Here is a 20524-nt window from a genome sequence, read left to right on the forward strand (position 1 = left end):
CCTAGTTGCTCCGCGGCATGTGGGATCCTCCCAGACCAGGGCTCGAACCCGTGTCCCCTGCATTGGCAGGCAGATTCTCAACCACTGCGCCACCAGGGAAGCCCGAAATCTGCTACTCTTGAAGAAAACTTTTCTGTTCCTATAAAAACCATTTTAAAGGTGCTTTGAAAATAACTGTTTTTTTGCTGTTTGTTTTCTGGTTTCTTTTTTTTTTGTTTTTTAGGGCATGTACCTATAGACAACATTAGAATATAAGGACTTGAAGCAGTTGAGAATGTCTCTGCCAAGTCGACAAACAGCTATTGTTAACCCTCCACCACCAGCGTATATAAATACTAAGAAAAATGGGCGATGGACGAATCAACTGCAGTATCTACAAAAAGTTGTCCTGAAGGCTTTGAGGAAGCATAATTTTTCCTGGCCTTTTCAGCAGCCTGTGGATGCTGTCAAACTAAAGTTGCCTGTGAGTGTGTCTTATAACTATGTTAGTTTAAAACAAGTAAAACCCTATAAATATCCTCTGATAGAAATAATATTATGAAATATATTTAACTTAGTAAACAAATTATTCAGCACCACTAAAGAATATCCCAACGAGTATTTTTTCCTAAAACAAAAAACTCATTTTTCTGAGCATTGAAATTCTCATTTTAGCAAGTTGTGGTAAATTGTAAGTATCAACATATGCTTTCTTGTTTATAGCATATGTCCCTTGACCTTTTGGTGTAAGGTTGTCATAAGTGTTCCCTTCTCCAAGAAGTCACTCTTGACACGTCCTGACAGATTTAGGTGTTTCACATACAGAATTCAACTTTAGGTCTTATATTAGGAATTTTTAGCCATCTGATAACAGAATGGTTAAGTAATTTGTAATATAACTAGTAAACTGTAGAGCTGGGATTGTACTCTGGATTTGTCAGACTTCATAAATTCTAGTTTCTTTTTCTTCATGCCCTTGATATTTTCCAGGATGGTTCTACTCTTATATTATTTCGTTATTCTTTCTTTATTGGCTTTTTTTTTTTTTCCTTCTCTCTGAAGAAAAATGCCATGGTAATCAACTTTGTTTCTCATCGCAAAAGGTTTTGGTTTCTATATTATCGCTTTTAATCAATTGCTCTCTCTAGTTACAGGTGTATAGCTTCTTAAATTTCTTTGTGTACCAATTGTTGTAGTGAATTCATTCTTACTACTAACATTTAGAATTTCTTCTTACACCATAGGATTATTATACCATTATAAAAAGCCCAATGGATTTAAATACAATCAAGAATCGCTTGGAACATAAATATTATGTGAAAGCTTCGGAATGTATAGAAGACTTCAATACAATGTTTTCAAATTGTTATTTATACAACAAGGTCTGTAAGCCTTATGCTATACTTGCTAATTCTTTGCTCTTACATACAGAGCAAAGAGGTGTGTATAAACAAGTGTGCTGATTTCAAATTTCAAGTCTTGATTTGGGGTACATTCCATATTTTTAAAGATAATGTTTTTTACTTTATTTCCTAATTTTCATGTATCAGTATTCGTTCATTTTGCCATATTTTTTGCTGTATTTTTGTCTGAATAGCTATAATGGCTTACTATGTTTTAAAAAATAAAATACTAATGATTGCTGGTTTCTGTGAATAAAGTGTTATCTCAAAATGTTCTCTACTACACTTCTGCCATTTTAGTTATAATATGAATGATAAATCTTATTATACACTAATCTTGGTTAAATTTTTATGGTATGGATCTGTAGTTATAATCTAAGAAGCCAAACAAATGACATACTTATTTTTTCTTTCAATAAATTTATTTATTTATTTATTTTTGGCTGAGTTGGGTCTTTGTTGCTGGGCGCAGGCTTTCTCTAGCTGCGGTGAGTGGGGGCTACTTTTTGTTGCGGTGCGCGGGCTTCTCATTGCCGTGGCTTCTCTTGTTGCGGAGCACGGGCTCTAGAGTGCAGGCTCAGTAGTTGTGGTGCACGGGCTTAGGTTGCTCCACGGCAAGAGAGATCTTCCCACACCAGGGTTCGAACCTGTGTCCCCTGCATTGGCAGGCAGATTCTTAACCACTGCACCATCAGGGAAGCCCAAATTACATACTTCTAAACTTCATACAAGTTAACTTAAAGATCAGACACATTGTGTTATATCTCAGTAGTAGTTTTGCATTTGTGTTAACGTGTTAGCCTGTATGATAATATATGTGGACACTTTGAACTTAATCTTCACTTTTGTTTTCATCCATAAAATTGGATTTGTGTATTCAGTTTTCCTCCATATAGTATTCCTGTTTCCCTAAGTACTGCATCCTTTTCAAGCTGTTCTATGCTATCTAAAAATTTTAAAACTTATATTCCATTTATTCAAAATCACTAGTGACACTGAAATGTAATAGAAATGTTGGTTTAGTTTCCAAGGTAATCATCAGTGCCACCTTATGTATAATAGATTTAAGACTATTAGCTAATATGAATTTTTTAAAAATCAGAACTAATGGTATTCTGAAAGTACCATTGGCAAATTTCATTTCAATTTAATAATTGTAAAGAGTCCTCTTACATTTAATTTTTTCAAACAAAATTCAGTAATTTTCCTGAACTACCTAACTTAGAAATAGGTGTCTGCTTTAGGCTTTGCTTTGTAATTTAGTTTTTTCTCAGTAGTCAAGTAAAGCAAGATGAAGACTTCTAAGCAGATAGTTAAGATTTAAAACTTAGCTCTACAGTGTCACTTTATTGCTTAGTTAATTGAAAATTGAATCATATCAGGTCAAACCATGAGGTACTTTTTACAGCCATGAACAAGTTTTGCTTTAACCTATTTGTGAGGTAGAAATTCTAATTTCTAATACCTTTTTGTATTAGTAGGATTGGTTGGATTTTAACCCTCTAGTGCTCAGAATGGCATCCTCAGTCCTTTTTAGAAGTTATAGGGGTAGGATGTTAGAATTTTAAATGTGAGCTGCTATACTTAATTTAGAAGCGATAAATACTGTTTAGTAAATACTGTCTAAGAGTACTATGGCACTGCCTTCACTAAGGTAGCCTGAATTATAGAAATTTGATACAGTGACCATACTGTGTAAACTTATGTTACATTTTATATAATTTCTAGCCTGGAGATGACATTGTTCTTATGGCACAAGCTCTAGAAAAGCTGTTCAAGCAGAAATTATCTCAGATGCCACAAGAAGAGCAAGTTGTGGGTGGTAAGGAAAGAATAAAGAAAGGTAAGCAAGAAAAGGTTTATGTTCTCTTTCTTCCTCTTTTTCATATATATTTGAATGTGTGTGTAAGTATAATGACTAGAATTAAATCATAAATCCCTGGGAACTCCCTGGCGGTCCAGTGGTTAAGACTTGGCACTCTCACTGCCAAGGGCCCGGGTTCGATCCCTGGTCGGGGAACTAATATCCTGCAAGCCATGCGGCATGGCCAAAAAAATTAATAAATAAAAATAAATAAATAAATAATAAATACCTGAAAGGAGGTAGACGTCTAGAAGTCCTTCTACATCTAAAATGTCCCTTTAAACAATCTGCTAAACCTTGAGCTCAAGGATGGCTATCATACAAGATTGGGAGGACTGTATAGATTATGGCCTTGGAGCAAAGTTTCCTATAGAATAGTGCCATTCACATAGTAGGCACCAAATAATTCATAGTTGCTATTACTATTTTAGTGGATCATGTATCTGTGCTATACTAATTAAAAGGGCCAAAATTGCCAGCATTTCTCTGTATCAGAATATCCCATAGCTAAGAATGAAGTGTTGCTGTTGGGTCTGAAGATTCTCTTTTTCTAGCTCTTAACTCAGAACTTTAGCGGGAGATGTTTTACAGCTAATAATACTAATATTTAAATATGAAGTTATAAAATTAATCTTAAGTATTCAGATTGGTTTATTGTAGAGGTTAATCAAGATTGTCATACGTCAAATGTTGGTTTATCTTTGGGTCACTGAAGCTGTAAACCTTGGTCAAGTTCCTTAATCATTCCATGTTAGTTTCCTCATCTATAATATCTGGAAAATATTTAGCTTTCATGGTTGTAAATTTTTGTAAAGTATATGTTAAGTGGCTGGGACATATGAGACTTGTACCAATTCAGGTGATGGTTGAGGTTGTTTTATTGATAGTATGATGTACTTTTTTGCTGGTTGTTAATAGATCTTTAGGATGGGTCATGACTTATAGCTTGCTTTCCATCCATCCTGTGAGATACTCACTATTTAATAAAGTTTTTATTTTATTATTTTTGGAGAAGATTGATCGTAAGTCTACAATATGAGCATAGGTTTCCACAAGAGGTTTAAAATAAGCACTTGTGAGGCAAAAAACACATAGATCAGTATGTTACTTAAATTGTTAAAACAAGGTGATAATTATTGCTGACTTAAAATATTATCTCTAGCAAGGTGAAAATTACTTACCTTTAGAATGTTTTCCTTTAAAACAACACAGTTTCTTGATGGTTAAGTTGTAGCTACTTATTTCAGGTGCTCAGGTTATTGCTAAAAGCATAGGTTTCCCTTAGATGAAAGTTCTTTGACTTTGTTTTTCTGTCAGTACCTACTTGGATGTTTGTCCCTATAAGGCACGTACTTTGGGACTACAAAAAAGTATAACCACCCTAACTCTCAATTTAAATTTACATTTAAGTTAGAAATAAAACTTTTTAAAATAATGCAATGCATTACAATAAGTGTCGGGTGAAATTACACGTGGTGTGTGCTATGGTTCAAGAGTGAGAAATTGACTTGCACTGGAAAAGCTGGGAAAGGCCTTAGAGGTGATAGAACTTCAGTTTGGCCTGGACAGATAGGTAGGATTTGGCTTTGGTGTGAAGGTCTAGGTTTCCAAGTAACTTTTAGTAGGAGCTTTCTACTGCCTAAGTCATGTCATTTTTTATGCACAGTGGTAGGGAAACTGCCATGTGACGGTAGCTAGTCTAAATAACGTGGTTACATGTTGATACTTTATGGCAAAGAAAAAAAATTTTTTAAGTAGTACTTTGAATTGAATTGGTGTTGATTTACTGATTGAACAAATATTTGGGTACCTCTTATGTCCCAGAACACTGATCTGTATTCTTGGGATATATCAATGAACAAAACAAAAACTTTTGCCATCTCGGAGTTTACATTCTAGTAGTGAAAGACAGACATACATGATAGGTTCAAACTAGGCCTCATTGAGAAGTTAAGAGTTGAACAAAGAACATTCCAGGCAGAGGGGTCAGCTAGGGCAAAGGCCTTTTCCCTTCCATCACTTTTGGCCATTGCCTTCATTTATGACCTGGATCTTGCTTCCCTCCTTACCTTCTTAAGGATTTTATTCCTTTGCTTATCCCCTTTGTCTCCTGCGTCATTAATCTTTCATTCTCTATCAGGTTAGTTTTATTATACTATAAACATGCTCTAGTATCTCATCTTTAAAACTCACCTTTTCCGTATATCCTTCTAGCCACTGTCCTGTTTTTTGCTTTCCTCTTACATACTCATGAACTCACTTCAGTATAGGTTCTAGCCTTACTACATCACTAGAAAGGTTCTTGTCAGTAGTCTTTATGTTGCTAAATTTAAGTAATATTTTTCTGTTCTCATTTCTTGATCCCTATCAGTTGCTTTAGAAGGCTACTGTCTCTTGAAATGCCTTTATTTCTTGGTGCACACTAGTTGTGAGGGTTTGCTTCCCATTCTATAGTCTTCTTGGCCTTATCATCCTCTTCTACTCAATCTCTAAATATTGAGGTATTTTTTAGGGCTTGATATTAGATATTTTTGTAAAGTCCATCTGTGTTCTGTTAACTCCCAGATTTATAGAATTTGGAGAGTCAGGGATGCTATATGTTATATGTCAAATATGATAATGACATGGAAAAAATAAGAGAACTAAAGAGTAGTGGAATAGAGAGGGTTGCTTTATATAGGGTGGCTTGAGAAGGTGACATTTGAGTAAAGCCTGAAGGGAGTGTTGAAGTGAGCCATGAGGCTGTCTCCTGCCAGGCAGAGCAAATAGTCTGCTTATGGTTACCAAACTTGAGGACAGCAGGCCAGTAGTCTGGAGTGAAATAAGTGAGGGGAAGGGTGATAGAAAGTGAGGTTGGAAGGAGCGCAGAGGTAGGGGGAAAAAGTAGAGAGGTCATATGGTTCCTTACAAGCCATTGTGAGGACTTTGGCTTTTACTTGGAGAGAAGATTAGAAACCACTGGACATTGAGCAGAAGTGTCATGATCTTATTTGAATTTTGAAAGATCCCTTTGCTTGCTGTTTTGAGAATAGACTATAGGATGTAAAAAGCAGAAGGAAAGAAGGCCTTGTAGGATGCTACTGCAGTAATTCAGGGTCATTACCACCTATAATAATAGTTGGATTCTGGATAAGAAGATAGAGCAAAAAAGTTTGCTAATGGATTGGAAATTGGGTTTGAGAGAGAGTGGAGTCACAGATGACTCCAAAGTTTTTGGCCTGGGCAATTAGAAGAATAGAGTTGCCTAGATGGAAGGATGGGCTTTTGAAATACGGTCATCCCTCAGAATCCACAAGGGACTGGCTCCAGGACCCATCCTGGATACCAAAATCTTCGGATGCTCGAGTTCTTTATATAAAATGGCATACTACAGTGGTCCCCCATATCCGTGGGTTGCCTCTGAGTGTTGTATCCAAGGTTGGTTGAATCCGCAGATTTGGAACCTATGGATACTGAGTGCTGACTGTAATAGATTTCAAGGTGATGTGATCCAAATGTCTCCAGTCCTAGCGCTGTCTGGGAACATATAGGGCAAAAGAACATGCACAAATGTTCCTTTGATAAGAGAATTATGTTCACATGTGTTGTTCTTTGTTAGCCAGTGATGGACTACCTGAAACAAGTGTCCTAGGATATTTATGCAGAGCATTCTGAAGACCTCACGTAGTACCATATAGTTATCACCAGGGTGTCTGAAATTTTTGCTCGGGTTTACAGCAACCTGAAGCTAAAATCACAGAGCTCTGTTAGTCTGAGTTTAAGCCACGCACCTTTTTGAATAAAATTGATAAACCTACCATTAATATAACAGGTTTTGAAGTCTCCAGTATTATATCTAAATCAGTCTAACACTGTCAGCAAGTATATGTGGGAGGGTTTCAAAGGGGAATGGGAGTGTAAACTGTGTTTATATTTTTAAAAGCTGAACTAAATGTATTAAAATAGAATGCTAAAAGAAAAATAGTTTTATGTTTTACTCAGATACTGACTCTGGTTCACACTTTACTAGATACTCAACAGAATGTAGCCATTTCTGTTAAAGAAAAACAATCCCTCAAAGCACTGGAAAAAATACTTAAGCAGCAGGCAATTCCCTCTGTATTTCCTGAAACATTTATTTCTCCTTCAAACATGGCACAAAGTGCTCTACTGAACTCTGCCTCACAAACAGGCACCCAAGTAAGTTTACTGTAGCATTAAAATGTTTCAGTGTAAGTTTGTTATGATGTCTGTACCTTTTTTTTTTTAACATCTTTATTGGAGTATAATTGCTTTACAGTGGTGTGTTAGTTTATACCTTTTTTTAAGTTGATAAGAAAATTGATCTTCATCATATAGCAGTCAATCTTTTTGTCTGTGTACATTTTGTGAACAGAGACCTGGGAGGCAAACCAAAGTTTAGAGATTTCTTAGGTAGAATTTGAACTGATTTAGTATCTTTGTAGTATTAATATCAGTTGTCCAACTACTTTTTTTTTTCTTTTTTGGGTGATATAACTTTTATTGGCTCACAACTTGGTGGGTTGATAATTTTCTTTTTTGAAATTGTATACCCTAGCTGGTTTCAGGTATTCAGAAACTTTTTTTGATATAACCATGACTTTTCCCCCCCATCTTTCATTGGTCTCAAAGGTTTGTACCAGACAGTTCTTTGGGATGTGGGAAGGAAATATCTGAACTATTTATTTTACCTATGGAAGAAAAATTAACCTTTACTAATATTTAATACATGGAAGACTTAGTGCTAAATATCATTTCCTTTTTTTAACTGATAAGGGTAATGATCAAAGTATGAAAACTGTTGCTCTGAATGTCACCTTATATATAGTTTTTGTTTTTAAATTGTTTTGTTTTATGTTACAAAGGATGTGAAGAGGAACGCAGATACAACAACTCCTACAGCTTCAGTAGTTAAAGCAAGTGGTGAATCTTCCCCAACACTTACAGAAAAAAAATCAGGGAAAATGCCACCTATAAAAGAAAATGTGCTGACAAATGTTTTGACGGATTCTGAACAACAATATAAAGTTGTAAAGAATGTTAAAGAAACCGAACAATTAAGGCACTGTAATGAGATTCTTAAAGAAATGCTTGCAAAGAAACATGTGTCATATGCATGGCCCTTTTATAATCCTGTTGACGTTAATGCTTTGGGACTCCATAACTACTATGATATTGTGAAAAATCCAATGGATCTTGGAACCATCAAGGTAAATGTTGTGTTAATAGGAGGAACTTCTTTTCTTGATTATAAAAGTAATCTTGTCATCATAAATTTAAAATTCAGAAAAGGATAAAAGAAAAAATCACCAGTAGTCATACCACCTGAAGTAAATCATGGGAACATTTTAAAGTGCATCTTTTTATTTTCTTCAGTTCAAACACATTCATGGTTATTTACCACAATGTTTGAGTTACAGTATGTAATACAACTCTGTACCCTGAATTTTCACTTTGTAGATATTTTCTTGTTATATATTAAAACTATTTTTAATTTGCATAATTATAATACAAAAAAGATTTTTTTGCCAAGGCATTTATGTGGTTTCTAATCCTCTCTGCATTTTTTGGTCTTCTGCCAGATTGGTAAGTTTTCTTTATTGCTGATTTGGAAGCTTTAAATTATTGGAAAAATTTAGTTATGTATATTCATTTTAAGGGAAACTACTAAAAGAGTAGAACTGTAGCATTTTCAAAATGATGCATTATCTCTGTGTTCCTCCTGAATGACTACTCATTGTACTTCGTATTCTTTATTATTGTCTAGAAGTTTGGTTCTTTTAAACACAGTTTTGTTTTACTATTTCATCATCAACATTGTTTATTAACATGTTACTAATTTTTGTGCTCACCCTCATTTCTTGCTTCTTACTCTTTCCCCTCTTAGTTTGTTTTTCTTTTTGCTGAAGTGCCGACGTCAGTGGTTCTTCCATGAGCATTTATAGGTAGTAAACTCTTAATAGTCTTATCTCTGAAAGTGTCTGTATTTTGTCTTTATTCTTGAATGGTTCTTTAACTGACTATGGAATTCTAGAATGACCAGTTATTTTCCCTCAGCCCTAGGACAATATCCTTTGGCATTTATTGTTGCTGCTAGGAAGTCTGCTGTCAGTCTACTTGTCATCCCTTTGTAGGCAGTCTGTCTTTCCTCTCGCTGGTTGTGCATTTAATTTTATTCATCTTGATTGGAAATTAGCACTTTCAATCTGAAGCTCATGTTTTAAGTTCTAAAAAAATTTTAAGCATTATCTCTTCAAAATATGCTTTTCTACTTTCCCCTAATACTTACATGAGAGGTCATGAAACAATACCTGAAATAGGTAAACCTGAGCTGAGTCTTAAAGGATAAGTAAGACTTAGTAAGTTATAGCATCGGTCCCCAACCTTTTTGGCACCAGGGACTGGTTTCGTGGAAGACAGTTTTTCCACGGACGGGTCGGTGGGGGCATGGTTCAGGCGGTAATGCGAGCGATGGGGAGGAGCAGATGAAGCTTTGCTTGCTCACCCGCCATTCACCTCCTGCTGTGCGGCCTGGTTCCTGACAGGCCTGGGGGTTGGGGACCCCTGAGTTATAGGACATTCCAGGCAGGGGGAGCAACTTGGAAGGCCCTCAGATCATAAAAACATCCAGAATACAATATTTAAGCCAACATGAGACACACAATATGAAGCAATGAGTAGGGGAAAATGAGACTGGAAGGAAACTGGGGCTTGAACATGAAAGACCCTCATTGTAGAGGCCTAGAGCTGGCATTAAACATGAGGAATATGTCCTCATATTTGATTCCTACAGTAACTTCTGTAGCAGCAATGTGGAGACTGGGTTATTTAGGAGGCTATTGTAGAATTCCAGGGATAAGAAGATAGTGACTTTATTTAATTTAGTTCTCTGAAATTATTCCCAGTTGCCAGTGATCTGAGTGGTAGAAAATTATGTTTCTTGTTTTAGTTTTGTGTTTCTTTAATTACAAATGATGTCTGGCATGCTGTATTTGTTTATTGGCCTTTTGTATTTATTCATGGATTGTCTGTTAATATACACTTGTTTTGCCCAGCAGTCTATAGGATTTTCTTGACTGCTCATTTTTCTTTTTATAGTGGCTGCCTCACTGGCTACTCTGCATCCTCAGTTCTATCCACTTTATATGCAGCTGCCTAAAAATGTAACCCATCCTGATATTTCTCTTCTGTTCAATTTTTAATGTCTTTTCATTCCCAGGAGAATTTTAATACAGTATAAACCTTTCATTTAGATGTTCAAGGCTCATTTAAGGAGTTTATTTATTCATTGTTTTCCTACAATCAAACTGGTCTATCCAAGATTATCTGGAAACACTGTTTTTTTCCTGGTTTTGTTCCTGTTCTCTTCTTTACTTGAAACACCCTCCTTTGTCTCTACTTGTCAAAATTCACTGGATTTTTTCAAAGTCTAAAAATACAAAACAAATGTAGCAGAATTTAAATGTTTGTCAAATCTGGATGGTGGGTATCTGGTTTTGGTATTATCTATTATTCCTCTGTATGTTTGAATTATTTCATAATATAAACACTTAACATAGGTGCTCAAATAATTATTGAACTATATTGTTGATGAATCCTGTAATTTTTCCTTAATTTAGGCAAAAATGGATAACCAAGAATATAAAAATGCATATGAATTTGCTGCAGATGTTAGATTAATGTTCATGAATTGCTACAAATACAATCCTCCAGATCATGAAGTAGTTACAATGGCAAGAATGCTTCAGGTGAGTTTTTACTTGTGCTCTGAAAGTGAGTTTTCTCTGAACATAGTTTAAAAATTTTAGAACCATAACTCAAGAGATAAAGAATACGCCCCTCACCCCCGCCAAGTAATAAAGCATAATTTATACTCTTAAAATTGTGGGGGTTGTTTGTTTTCTGAGGCATAGCATCCATTCATAGTAAATCTGTTAATGAAGCTGCCCTGCATATAGAAGGTACTGGGGAAATAGTAGTGAAGAGAGGACAGTAGGTATCTGAGAGAGGGTTGACTGGAGTCAGTGTTCCACTGAAGGGAAGGCTCAAGGACTTTTGAGGCTAAGCCATTGGGAGGTAGTAGAATGATGCACCAGCCACAGGGCAGGAGACCTTAAAAGGACTTCCCCTATATAATCTGAGAGGTCTGTTTTACCTGGAAAAATGGAGAAAAGTTGCTAAGTTTGGTAGGCAGGGAAGCATGAGTCTTATTATATTTCTGGTAAATCTTTTTTTCCTCCAGTTTTATAGGGATATAATTGACATAGTATTAGTTTAAGGTATACGACATTATGATATATGTATGTATGGTGAAATGAGTACCACAAGGAAAAATAGAATTCTCATCAAAATATGACACTGAGGGAATTCCCTGGCGGTCCGGTGGTTAGGACTCTGTGCTTTCACTGTCGAGGGGCCGAGTTCAGTCCTGGTCGGGTAACTGGGATCCAGCAAGCCGCAAGGTGCAGACAGAAAAAAAAAAAAATGACACTGTAATGTACCTTTTCTTAAAAGGTGTTATTGCTGCATTAAATCAGAAACGCAGAAGACCTTAACAGTCTGATTTTCCATTATAGGAGGTTTTCGAAATGCACTTTGCAAAGATCCCAGATGAACCTGTTGAGAGTATGCCTGTATGTTACATCAAAACAGATACCACAGAAACCCTTGGTAGAGAAAGGAGTAGTGAAGCTTCCTCTGCAGATAACTATTCTGGTGATTCTGAAGATGAACAAGCTCAGAGTCTTGAAAAGCTTCAGGAGCAGGTGGTAGTTTATATTGATACAAAGTTTTTATATTCTTTCTATGAGTTGCTGCTGCTGCTGATCTATTATAAAATCCTATTTGTAGATTAAAAGCTGTTATATTTAGATCACATATTAACTGTGACTTTATTTACTTATTGGCACATTTTTTATGTTTAATAGTCTTTTCCTACTCAAAAGTCTATACATCTTAAAATTCTGTTATTTATATTCCTAATCACAATGAGTTGATTCTCATTGAAACAATTTATATGACATAACCTGGATAGTTTATGGATGAGATCTTTATTTAACATTTGTTACCTTTTGTGATAAAACGTTAACCTGCTTTGAGCTCAATCCTGAAAAATCAATGATTTAAGACTTAAGACTGCCTGGAAAAATTAATGATTCTTGGTCTGTTTTTAGATGAATATTTAAGTTTATGGGTTGAGTACATGGTAGTCTTTGAAATTTAACATACGCCTTTCAAAATAATGAATTTGTGAAATGAAATATCAACCTGAAGGAAATGAATTTCACAAAGGATACTGTTGACTTTTGAGTGCCTTCATTTTTTTCTACTGTCTTTAATTATTTAGAGCCATGAATGTTTAAAGAATTTTTCCTTTATCAGCTTAAAGCTGTTCATCAACAGCTACAGGTTCTGTCCCAAGTACCTTTCGATAAGCTAAAGAGAAAGAATGAGAAGTCTAAAAGGGAAAAGAAAAAAGAAAAGATTGATAACAGAGATGAAAATCCAAGGAAAAAGTTTAAGCAAATAAAGGGAAAGTCCAAGTGCAAGTAAGTATCTTTAATGATGCCTTATTAAAATAACATTATCTAAAATACATTTGATTAAATTTAATTTTTGTTACAGTCAGCCAAAGAAGGGGAAACAACAGGTCTTCACTGCAAAATCTGAAGATAAAGATAATGCTAAACCTATGAACTATGATGAGAAAAGACAGTTAAGCTTGGATATAAACAAACTCCCTGGAGATAAACTTGGGCGAGTCCTTCATATAATACAGTCCAGAGAGCCTTCACTGAGAAATTCCAACCCTGATGAGATAGAGATAGACTTTGAAACACTGAAAGCATCAACACTGAGAGAACTGGAAAAATATGTTGCTGCGTGTCTAAGAAAAAGACCACTAAAATTTCATGGTATGTATTTCTTTATATTAGTAGAAATCAGTCTGGTATTTGTGTTAGTTTTTGGTTGTACTCACTCTTTTTTTTTTCTCCTAAATCACCCAGGTAAGAGAATAATGAAGTCCAAAGAAGAACTTCATTCACAGAAAAAACAAGAATTGGAAAAGCGGTTACAGGATATCAATAATCAGTTAAATTCTAGAAAACATCAAACAAAACGTAGGTAGCAGTTTTTAAAATGTTCCTGTAACTATTTAATGTCTGCTATTTTTTAAAAAAATACATTTATTTATTTATTTATTTATGGCTGCATTGGGTCTTTGTTGTTGCACACAGGCTTTCTCTAGTTGCGGTGAGTGGGGGCTACTCTTCGTTGCGGTGCGTTTGCTTCTCATTGCGGTGGCTTCTCTTGTTGCAGAGCACGGGCTCTAGGCGCATGGGCTTCAGAAGTTGTGGCTCACGGGCTCTAGAGCACAGGCTCAGTAGTTGTGGCACACAGGCTTAGGTGCTTCACGGCGTGTGGGATCTTCCCAGACCAGGACTCAAACCCGTGTCCCCTGCACTGGCAGGTGGATTCCTAACCACTGCACCAGCAGGGAAGTGCCTAATGTCTGCCATTTTTAATGTCTTTTCGTATTTTGTAGCTGAGAAAACTCAATCATCCAAGGCCATTGGAAGTGGTTCCCGACTGAGTGAAAGCAGCAGCAGTAGCAGCAGCAGTAGCTCATCAGAGTCTGAAAGTAGTAGCAGTGATTCAAGTTCTTCAGACAGCAGTGATTCCGAATCAGGTTAGCTGTCCCCTTAAGTATACCTCTGCTTGTGGGAAGATATTTTTCTCGTAATATTGGACTTATCGTTTGAAGAAATGTTTGTTACTTACCCAGAATCTATGGTTTGGATGGCACACTTATTATTTAATTGCATGTTGACAATCTGAACTATTTTCCTTAAAAGAGATACTGTGTAAAGTGAAACTTCATATTATACATATGTGACTTACAGGCTTGTAATGTTGAAAATAATTTACTAAAGGTGGGATAGTCTGATACATAATATCAGATCCTAATACCAAAAAATATCACAGAATAAAATGCTGATCTTCACTTCTTTTTTTTTTTTTTTATTTCTGAGATATACATTTTAAAGTAATAACTAGGATTATTACATATAACATTATACCAGATTCACTTCTTTTAATAAAAGATTATTTGAGGACACCTTTCACTTTATTCTCTGATATATCAAATCACTGTAGTGTTGCAAAGTGTGCTCTGTTGTGACAATGTATTCTGAATTGAATAATCATTTTGAATTAAGAAACCAGTCATCCCAGAAAATGTGTAAAGCAGATTTTTTTCACTTCAGTGTTTTCTTCACTGTAGATTATTGTCCATTTATAGAAAAATGTACTTTAAATTCAGATTCTCAGTTATGCTAAAGTACCATGTTACCTTATATAGTTTATCATCAACTATATCAAGCTTAAGGCATTCGTGTTTCCTTTGTACTCTTTCACTGATGGTTGTGTAGTTGACAGGTAATCGCTGCCCCAGGATGCAGACTTGGCAGAGGCATTCCATCATTGTTCACCAAAAGGCACATTCAAATACAGGGCACTTCCGGGCCTAAAATTTTGCTTTATTTTAAATGAGACATTTCTTGTTTGTCATGAAATTCAGCTCTCTTTAAAACATCCCACACAGAATATTGTCACATTAGGAATTCTTACCATTTGTAAGAATATCCCTCTTATTTCAGTCAGGTAGTAAGGGTCTGCTGCCTTGCAGTACATTGTTTCACTTTTGGTTCTCTTTAATTTGTGGTGCTGATGTCTGCATTTTGTTTTTACATTTCTGAAGTATATAGTGGTAAACATTTTTGTCAGAATAAACAGAAGTTTTACTTTTGTTGAAATTTGTCACACTAGAAAATTTTTAAATTAATTTAGGACTCAGATTATACATTATTTTCTTATAGTTGACTTTTTAAGCATAAAAAAGTACTGAAAAAACTCTAAGTTGCATTTAGTATTTTAAATTGTGACTAGCATTTGTAATTTCATCTAATAAAGAATTTATGGCCTAATAAGTTAGAGCACTTTGTCTTTTATTTGTAGAATAAAACTCTTATTAAATTATCTAATTATATATTGACTACTGATCAATAAATACCTTGAGTATTAGCAGAAAAGTACCTCAGAGTGCTTCAATGAAGTACCTTAATTTTAATTTGAATTACCAGTTTCTAATAGAATCTTCCAATATGTTGCTTGAAGGAAAGAATGTTTTTCATCTATTGTGTTCTTAAAATAGTGTAATATATATTATGTTTTCCTAACTTTCTAGCAGAATAACTCAGTCTCAGAATTCTGATTTTAAAACACTATTTAATTTTTATTTCATGACTATTTTATTTTATTTTATTTTATTCTTGTTTGATGTCATCTTTTCCAAGTAACTGGGGATGTTTTTAAAAAGACTGTTAAAATCAAGGTCGCAAATTTTTATATTTCAATCTACTTTATGGATAATGTATAAGTTTGTGACACTAAGGTCAGTTTGTCTACTAATATGATAGGATAGTATGAGTTATCACTTATCTTTGAAATTTTCATTGTTTTATGAACCAACTGTGTACTTCATTAGAAAAACACTGTATATGTAGGTTAGGAGTTGCAAATGCAATGCTTACCTTAACAGGGAAAGAACAATTATCTCTTTGCTTAATAAAATAAATTAGTAAATGAAGCAATAGGACCTTTTCTCATGTTAACTTCAGTTGTACCCTTTAAAATACTTGTAAGGCTCTTGATTTCTAGTGTGTAAGCTAACAGCATTTTTTTAACTTTCCTGAGAACAACAAAAACTATAAGTAGAAGGACTGTAAATTGTGAAAAATAATTAATTCAGACTATATCAATAGCTATACTAATTGTAAAAATAAGCAAAGCATCTACCATTCTTAATTATGCACATGACGTTATCAAGAAGCAGATGACAAATCCCAAGTCTAAGTTTCAGGGTGAGGGGAAATGGGGCTGTGGAGAAAATATAATTTGTGAAAATTAGATATATTAGCAAAAACTTTATGTTATATAAGTAAAAATTAACTGAAAATGTAAATAAGATTTTGTAACTTTAAAATTTATTACGATTTGTCAAGAGCTGAAACTTAAAATAGGAATATCTTGATTATCAGAACTCTGGTTTTGTTTTGGTTTTTTTTTTATAGTAATCTTTTATTTATTTATTTATTTATTATATTTATTTTTGGCTGTGTTGGGTCTTCGTTTCTGTGCGAGGGCTTCCTCTAGTTGCGGCAAGCGGGGGCCACTCTTCATTGCGGTGCGCAGGCCTCTTCACTATCGCGGCCTCTCTTGTTGCGGAGCACAGGCTCAGTAGTTGTGGCTCATGGGCCTAGTTTCCCCGTGGCATGTGGGATCTTCCCAGACCAGGGCTCTAACCCGTGTCCCCTGCATTAGCAGGCAGATTCTTAACCACTGCGCCACCAGGGAAGCCCAGAACTCTGGTTAAATAAGAGTTTTGATTATTCAAAATAGGACATATGCATATAATTTCATTTCCCCAAAATTTTAATAGTGGAATCTTTTCTGAAAGCTTCTGTGAGAAATTCTTTTCTGATAGAAGGATATTGATCTTGAGTAATTTTTTCTTAATCTATTTTTTAATACCTATCTTCCTGGATTTTTATAGCAACTTGAGACTGTATGCAGTTTTCTTAACCAAGTCACAATCTTTTATAATTTCTGTTATCAAGGACAGCTCTCTAAATTAACTTCTCAAAATTCTTTAATAGTATTGACTCTTAAGGTTCTTCTATAGTTTTCTTGTATTATGAGTTGCTCTCTTTACTGCAATATTATTCTGTTTAGGTATGTTGAAATGTTTTAAGGGTGACATCTGTGAAAAACATTTAAATGTTATAAATAGTGTTAGAGCTGTTTACACATTAATTATTATGTTCTATGTAATCTTAAACCTTATTTTATGCATGTTTGAAAAATATGGAGTAATTCTGCTTCATTAATTGGGATTAATTAAATGGCAGGGGAGTAAGTTCCAAGGAAAGATTTATTTTAAAATTTCTTTAGTTATAATTTCAAACAAGATACTAAATCAGTTCCAAGATAGACTTGTAATGAAATCCCAAGTCTTTGAAAAATATAAGCAAGAAATCTGTGGGCTAGAAGCAGTACTTAATTGCAAATTTCAATGTGATTCGATTTTGCCATTTAAATTATCTTCTTGAGTTACATTGGCATATGCATATTGTCACGTGCCAAGAAGTCAAGAACAATGATTGGGAATTCCCTGGCAGTCCAGTGGTTAGACCTCTGCGCTTTCACTGCCAAGGGCCTGGGTTCGACCCCTGGTTGGGGAACTAAGATCCCACAAGCCGTGAGGCGCAGCTGAATAAATAAATAAATAAATAGATAGATAAATAAATAAAATAAAATCCTATCTAAAAAAAAGAACAGAACAGTCAGCTCTACCCACCACCAGAGCCTCCCATCAAGCCTCTTAGATAGCCTCAACCACCAGAGGGCAAACAGCAGAAGCAAGATAAGCTACAGTCCTGCAGCCTGTGGAACAAAAACCACATTCACAGAAAGATAGACAAGATGAAAAGGCAGAGGGCTATATACCAGATAAAGGAACAAGATAAAACCCCAGAAAAACAACTAAATGAAGTGGAGACAGGCAACCTTCCAGAAAAAGAATTCAGAATAATGATAGTGAAGATGATCCAGGACCTCGGAATAAGAATGGAGGCAAAGATCGAGAAGATGCAAGAAATGATTAACAAAGACCTAGAAGAATTAAAGAACAAACAGAGATGAACAATACAATAACTGAAATGAAAAGTACACTAGAAGGAATCAATAGCAGAATAACTGAGGCAGAAGAACGGATAAGTGACCTGGAAGACAGAATGGTGGAATTCACTGCTGTGGAACAGACAAAAGAAAAAAGAATGAAATGAAATGAAGACAGCCTAAGAGACCTCTGGGACAACATTAAACACAACAACATTCGCATTATAGGGGTCCCAGAAGGAGAAGAGAGAGAGAAAGGACCAGAGAAAATATTTGAAGAGATTATAGTCGAAAACTTCCCTAACAGGGGAAAGGAAATAGCCACCCAAGTCCAGGCAGCGCAGAGAGTCCCATACAGGATAAACCCAAGGAGAAACACGCCGAGACACATAGTAATCAAAGTGGCAAAAATTAAAGACAAAGAAAAATTATTGAAAGCAGCAAGGGAAAAACGACAAATAACATACAAGGGAACTCCCATAAGGTTAACAGCTGATTTCTCAGCAGAAACTCTACAAGCCAGAAGGGAGTGGCATGATATACTTAAAGTGATGAAAGGGAAGAACCTACAACCAAGATTACTCTACCCGGCAAGGATCTCATTTAGATTTGATGGAGAAATCAAAAGCTTTACAGACAAGCAAAAGCTAAGAGAATTCAGCACCACCAAACCAGCTCTACAACAAATGCTAAAGGAACTTCTCTAAGTGGGAAACACAAGAGAAGAAAAGGACCTACAAAAACAAACCCAAAACAATTAGGAAAACGGTCATAGGAACATACATATCAATAATTACCTTAAACGTGAATGGATTAAATGTTCCAACCAGAAGACACAGGCTTGCTGAATGGATACAAAAACAAGACCCATCTATATGCTGTCTACAAGAGACCCACTTCAGACCTAGGGACACATACAGACTGAAAGTGAGGGGATGGAAAAAGATATTCCATGCAAATGGAAATCAAAAGAAAGCTGGAGTAGCTATACTCATATCAGATAAAATAGACTTTAAAATAAAGAATGTTACAAGAGACAAGGAAGGACACTACATAATGATCAAGGGATCAATCCAAGAAGAAGATATAACAATTATATATGCACCCAACATAGGAGCACCTCAATACATAAGGCAACTGCTAACAGCTATAAAAGAGGAAATCGACAGTAACAATAATAGTGGGGGACTTTAACACCTCACTTACACCAATGGACAGATCATCCAAAATGAAAATAAATAAGGAAACAGAAGCTTTAAATGACACAATAGACCAGATAGATTTAATTGATATTTATAGGACATTCCATCCAAAAACAGCAGATTACACTTTCTTCTCAAGTGCACACGGAACATTCTCCAGGATAGATCACATCTTGAGTCACAAATCAAACCTCAGTAAATTTAAGAAAATTGAAATCATATCAAGCATCTTTTCTGACCACAATACTATGAGATTAGAAATGAATTGCAGGGAAAAAAACGTGAAAAGCACAAACACATGGAGGCTAAACAATACGTTACTAAATAACCAAGAGATCACTGAAGAAATCAAAGAGGAAATGAAAAAATACCTAGAGACAAATGACAATGAAAACACGATGATCCAAAACCTATGGGATGCAGCAAAAGCAGTTCTAAGGGGGAAGTTTATAGCAAAACAAGCCTACCTCAAGAAACAAGAAAAATCTCAAGAAAACAATCTAACCTTACACCTAAAGGAACTAGAGAAAGAAGAACAAACAAAACCCAAAGTTAGCAGAAGGAAAGAAATCATAAAGATCAGAGCGGAAATAAATGAAATAGAAACAAAACAATAGCAAAGATCAATAAAACTAAAAGCTGGTTCTTTGAGAAGATAAACAAAATTGATAAGCCATTAACCAGACTCATCAAGAAAAAGAGGGAGAGGACTGAAATCAATAAAATTAGAAATGAAAAAGGAGAAGTTACAACAGACACCGCAGAAATACAAAGCATCCTACGAGACTACTACAAGCAACTCTATGCCAATAAAATGAACAACCTGGAAGAAATGGACAAATTCTTAGAAAGGTATAACCTTCCAAGACTGAACCAGGAAGAAACAGAAAATATGAACAGACCAATCACAAGTAATGAAATTGAAACTGTGATTAAAAATCTTCCAACAAACAAAAGTCCAGGACCAGATGGCTTCAAAGGTGAATTCTATCAAACATTTAGAGAAGAGCTAACACCCATCCTTCTCAAACTCTTCCAAAAAATTACGGAGGAGGGAACGCTCCCAAACTCATTCTATGAGGCCACCATCACCCTGATACCAAAACCGGACAAAGATACTACAATAAAAGAAAATTACAGACCAATATCACTGATGAATATAGATGCAAAAATCCTCAACAAAATACTAGCAAACAGAATCCAACAACACATTAAAAGGATCATACACCACGATCAAGTGGGATTTATCCCAGGGATGCAAGGATTCTTCGATATATGCAAATCAATCAATATGATACACCATATTAACAAATTGAAAAACCATATGATCATCTCAA

General features: G+C 35.2%; 1 protein-coding gene across 2 annotated transcripts in view; it reads left to right on the plus strand.

Moving 5' to 3' along the window:
- The first annotated feature begins 268 nt into the window (after positions 1–268).
- BRDT (bromodomain testis associated) overlaps positions 269–20524 on the plus strand; it is a 52206-nt gene continuing 31950 nt past the window's right edge. Inside the window, exons 1-11 of one of the 2 annotated variants that reach the window (XM_068538065.1) lie at positions 269–463; positions 1224–1361; positions 3111–3225; positions 7256–7425; positions 8103–8456; positions 10866–10994; positions 11823–12011; positions 12628–12794; positions 12871–13160; positions 13254–13367; positions 13793–13936. In XM_068538065.1, coding sequence (XP_068394166.1) covers positions 275–463; positions 1224–1361; positions 3111–3225; positions 7256–7425; positions 8103–8456; positions 10866–10994; positions 11823–12011; positions 12628–12794; positions 12871–13160; positions 13254–13367; positions 13793–13936 — 1999 coding nt within the window. In that variant the 5' untranslated portion in view covers positions 269–274. The remainder of the gene's footprint in view (positions 464–1223; positions 1362–3110; positions 3226–7255; positions 7426–8102; positions 8457–10865; positions 10995–11822; positions 12012–12627; positions 12795–12870; positions 13161–13253; positions 13368–13792; positions 13937–20524) is intronic. The other variant, XM_068538064.1, reaches the window with a different exon arrangement.

This window comes from Eschrichtius robustus, chromosome 3 (genome assembly GCF_028021215.1).
Source record: "Eschrichtius robustus isolate mEscRob2 chromosome 3, mEscRob2.pri, whole genome shotgun sequence".
In the NCBI taxonomy this organism is placed as follows: Eukaryota; Metazoa; Chordata; class Mammalia; order Artiodactyla; family Eschrichtiidae; genus Eschrichtius; species Eschrichtius robustus.